The sequence below is a fragment of the Gavialis gangeticus genome, unplaced genomic scaffold, assembly GCF_001723915.1.
Source record: "Gavialis gangeticus isolate Ggan-Ray unplaced genomic scaffold, GavGan_comp1, whole genome shotgun sequence".
NCBI lineage: Eukaryota > Metazoa > Chordata > Crocodylia > Gavialidae > Gavialis > Gavialis gangeticus.
This window is the reverse complement of record NW_017728997.1, coordinates 50,865,905-50,870,405: the sequence shown is the minus strand read 5'-3', so window position 1 is coordinate 50,870,405 and position 4,501 is coordinate 50,865,905. Positions and strand designations below refer to the sequence as shown.

At 48.5% G+C, this 4,501-nt stretch overlaps 1 protein-coding gene across 4 annotated transcripts in view; it reads right to left on the bottom strand.

Annotated features, from left to right (window-relative positions):
• The window catches only part of CACNA2D2 (calcium voltage-gated channel auxiliary subunit alpha2delta 2), a 900,071-nt gene that overhangs the window by 136,249 nt on the left and 759,321 nt on the right, over window positions 1–4,501 (bottom strand). For all 4 annotated transcript variants that reach the window (XM_019505183.1, XM_019505184.1, XM_019505185.1 and 1 more), the window contains one exon: window positions 1,084–1,191. In XM_019505183.1, the coding sequence (XP_019360728.1) occupies window positions 1,084–1,191 (108 nt within the window). The remainder of the gene's footprint in view (window positions 1–1,083; window positions 1,192–4,501) is intronic.

The following is a 4,501-nucleotide window of genomic DNA, read 5'->3' as shown; positions in this document are numbered from 1 at the left end:
GTCGTTTGACCCCAGTGCTCTTCCTGCCATGGCAGGGGGTCGGACTAGATGATCTGCTCAGGTCCCTTCCGACCCTAGAAACTATGAAACTATTTTCCATCATGTCCCATAGGATAGAGAAGAAGTTTGATTGCTTCAGTACTCCCCAGTGAGGAATGAGGCTTGCAAAGGTGCATGCAGAGAGAAGGAGGGGGCTGTCACTATGCTGCAGTGTCTGCTCTTAAAAGCCAGGGAGAGATTTCCCTGCCTCCAGCTGTGCTAATGTGATGCACACACAGGCGGGAAGCTTTTCTCTACCCAAGGGGATGCTTTTGCCTTATCAACATGAGGCGTTATCTCACCCAAACCTTCACTGTAGATTTGCAAAGAATGAAAATCAGAGTGTGTGTAAATGTTAAATAGGTCAGAATTCAGGCCCACTGTCAGATGCTCAGAATAAACCTCTTGGGACACAGAGGGAGACAGAAATGACTTACTCTTGCCTGGTAACTGCAGATTAAAATTAAACTGGATATTTAATATCTGCCTTTAAATGCAGCACCATAAAGGGCTGTTATGTAACCTCAGCAAAAACAAGTCAGCTGTGGAGGCAGCCGCAGCCCTGCCTTGCTATAGCTATGAACTTCAGTGCCTCCTACTGGTAGCATCTGGGACTGGAGCAGCTGAGAGCTCCCTCACAGTCAATGCTTCTGTCCCACTCCCTAAAGACTGGGAGAGATTGGGACAAGGGTAGCCAGGAGCTCCCCCACTGTCTGTGCTACTGCTCTGGTCTCTAACATTGCATCTGCTGACAAATGAAGTAGCTGGAAGTTTTGCAAGAGTCAGCAATCCCACACCATTCCTTGCATTTTCTCCTGCCAGGAAAGGCTTAGACAAGAGCCCAGTAAACAAACCCAGAGCAATGTAATGGCCGCAAAATCCCAGGTGTGGTAAAACCAGTATGGTCCATTTTGGTTCAGGAAGCAAGCCACCTCACCACGTCACAGCGTTACAATGGGATAGTGATGCATCACTCCTCAGCCTCTGAAGCAGCACTGAGGCTGTCGCCATTCCAGTGTGAGGGGCTCAGCCCACAACACTCACCGTTTTATTGGGCCAGTTGTACTTCTCAAACACATCTTGGACTCGGTCTTCTCCACCATCCGTGAACATCATGATCATCTTGTTGCAGTTGGCTCGGGTGATGTTGGACTGCAACCAAGAGGGAGACAGTGAAGTCAGGCTTTGGAGCTGTCAGGCTTGCTAGAACCAATCACATGGTCAGAGGACATGTCTCCAGCATATTCCTGGGTCAAAGCAGGCCTGGGCCTTTGCCAGAAAGGGCTATACATATGGTATGTCTATTACAGGAGGGGCTGGTACCACTGCCTACTTTGCAGTTTTGCTGACAATTTCCATTAAAAGACTGGCTTTCAGCTGCATATAATGTTTTGAAGCTTTAGCTCTTTGTCTCAGAAATGTCTGAGAACAAGGTTAAGGGGAAATACACTGTTTTGTCTGTGTTAAAAAATGTTGGCAACCTTTCCTCTGCTGCTCCCATGCTTTGCATCAAGGATTTAGTGGAGGAGGGACCTTTGTTTTAGGGATGTGCCTTTTACCATTCCCATGAAACTCAGCCCAAATTTAGCCTTTGAAAAACCACACACTACACATGCTCAGTAGATGCTTCTTCCATTTCAGCAGTCAAATTCTTTTAAGTTTCCATCCTCACTAAGAATGCTCCATTCCTTCCTAGCTTCTAGTGGTGACCAGACTGCATATAGATCATAGGGCTGGAGGTGCTGTCTAATCCAATCCCCTACACAAAAAAAAGATTTGCTTTTCCAAACTATCCACACCATCTCTCCAGAGCAACTGAGCATGTTCCAGCCCAGCACTTCAGGGACAAGGCTGGATTTTCCTTCCACCTGGTACTCCCAAATGCACCCTATTAGGGCAGAACTCAGCACTAGGACTGAGAGGAACAAGCCATTTTCTTCTCTGCTTTCTCCATGACCTCTCACATGGCAACTAGATAGCACAAAAGAAGCAGCTGTCTGGTCTAATGTAGAAGGGAACAAGGCAGACCATGAAGAGAGGAAAGGTATGCAATGGGAGAAGAAATCTGCAATGCCCCACTTCTGGAAGAAGCTGGGACTGCAGTAGCTTGAAACATCTTGGCAGCCATCAAGATTCCTGCCCCATGTACCTGATTTTTGGATGCTCAGATGATGACAGTGTCACATACCCCAAATCTACCCAAATCATAGTTCAGGACTGTCCCCCAGTCTCCTAGTGAGGAGTGGGAGGGTGAATGGAGCAGCAGTGTTGTTTTGAATTTCTGTAGATGCACTATTCAACACAATGTTCCACACACAAACAGGAGTGTGAACATTTGTATGTGTAAGTGCAAGGCTACACCAGAGAGGCAGGGTGTATGTGCAGCAGTGTACTTGTGAGTGCATGTCTATGTCAGAGGCAGGGTAAGGTACTGTGAGTACACAGCAGTGCGTATGATTTTGTGTGTGTATGTGAAGGAGGTGGGTGTGTCAGGCCGTGTGTGTATGTGTATGTACAAACCAGAGACAGATTATTTTGCACCTCCACAGAACTCACCCCAGGCTGCGATGCTGGCTGTGACAAATCTGTTTTCCGCGCCTGTTTCTCCAGGGGTGAAGGTGGTGCAGGTGAGCGGGGAGAAGTGGGGGGGGGTGCCTGTCTGGACGGAAATTATGTTGTGGCTATTACTGCTCAGCTATTAATAGGGCTATTCATCTTTATTTTTCCCGACGTCATGGCGGCCCATCTGAGCTGAGCCCTTCCAGAGTGGCCCTGCTAACTTTTAATGAAACGTAAGAGGCAGCAGCAGCACCTGTGAAAATTTAAATCTCAGTAACTGAGGCACGTCATTTATCCAGGGAAGGCTGCAGCAGCTACACAGGCAGGCCCCCACGCCCAGGACAGCTGGGTTGGGCACTGCCAGCTGTTGCTGGTCTCATTCAGTGCTTGGCAGTTGCTTGTGATCCTGGGCAAGAGCCCTAGGAAGGGGCATCTCTGGAAATCTGTCACTGAAGACCATCTTATGGAGCCACTGGAGTGAATGGTAAAGAGAGATGCCAATTAGGTGCTCCCAGTATCTCCAGCCCCAGCCTCTCCCAGCAGGGTGGGGGAGGAAAGGGCAGGAGTGTTGGCTTTAGGGTAGTCCCAGCTGCTCCAGACCCAGTGCCAGCAGGTGGAACTGCAGGGTGTCAGGCAGGTGTACTGGTAGTGGGGAGCTCCTGGATATTCTGCTCCTAACCTTTCCCAGCAGAGGGAGCTGTTGAGAATTATAGGCCACCTTTACACCCACATTGCTTCATCTCTGAGGTCTGACCCCGACTGAAGATTTCTGCAATTCTCTCCAATTCAGAGGAAATCTGCAAGCTCATACACATGCAGGTTAGAAACGGGTTTTCTATGAGTCCGACATCCTGGCACAAGACTGTGGGACTTGATTCTAAATCCCAGGGCCCACTGTCTTTTTCTCAGATAAGTGACAGAAAAGCTAATTGTTCTGGACTTTTATATGATGGACTTGGGGGCTGTAGAACTCAGGACCAAGGAAGGTCTAGCCACAGCTAATTAACTCTGGTACAAAGATTACAGAGCAAAGTTTCCAGCAGGGACCCAATCTTTTCGTTGCATGATGGCTGCTTGGATCTGAGGCTCTGGCTCAGGTCCAGAAGTGAAGAGATTTTGGAAGGAGGTTCTACAGGAAAATGGCTCAGTGGGCACACCTACACATGCATTAATGTGCCATAGTTACTGAGCATTAAGTTTAGTACCTGTAAGAACAGGTAATAACTCAATGCTCAGTAACTGGTGCTACTGCACAGTACTGCCAGTGCACACCTTTTTAGTGAAGCTAATGTTCAGTAGATTACTTCTAACTGCCGTGACATGCTAATGCACAGTAGAATTAGTCTACTGCACATTTAACATTTTGTGTAGACGCACCCACCCTGGAAGGCTGGCAGAGCTACTGCTGAAAGGAGAATGCCATTTTCCTTTTTTAAACGAGTGGAGCAGCTCTGTGGCACGGTTCTGTGATGATGAAGAAGACAGGGCCAAGGAGATGGTTACTTTCATAGACATTAGGGCTGGAAGGGACCTCAGAAGATCATCAAATCCAGTCTCCCGCCCAAAGGGCAGAAAGTTGGCTGGGGTCATAGGATCCCAGCAAGATAAGCATCCAGTTTGCTCCTGAAGGTGTTCAATGTAGGTGCTTGAACCACCTCCGATGGCGGGCTGTTCCAGACCTTGGGGGCTCGGACAGTAAAGAAATTCTTCCTTATGTCCAGCCTGAAACTGTCCTGTAGTAGTTTATGACCGTTCGACCTCATCATCCCTTGGGAGGCTCTGGTGAACAAACGTTCCCCCGGATCCTGGTGAGCACCCCTGATTAACTTATAGGTGGCCACCAGATCACCCCTGAGCCTGCACTTTTCCAGGCTAAAGAGCCCCATGGCTCTCAGCCTGTTGT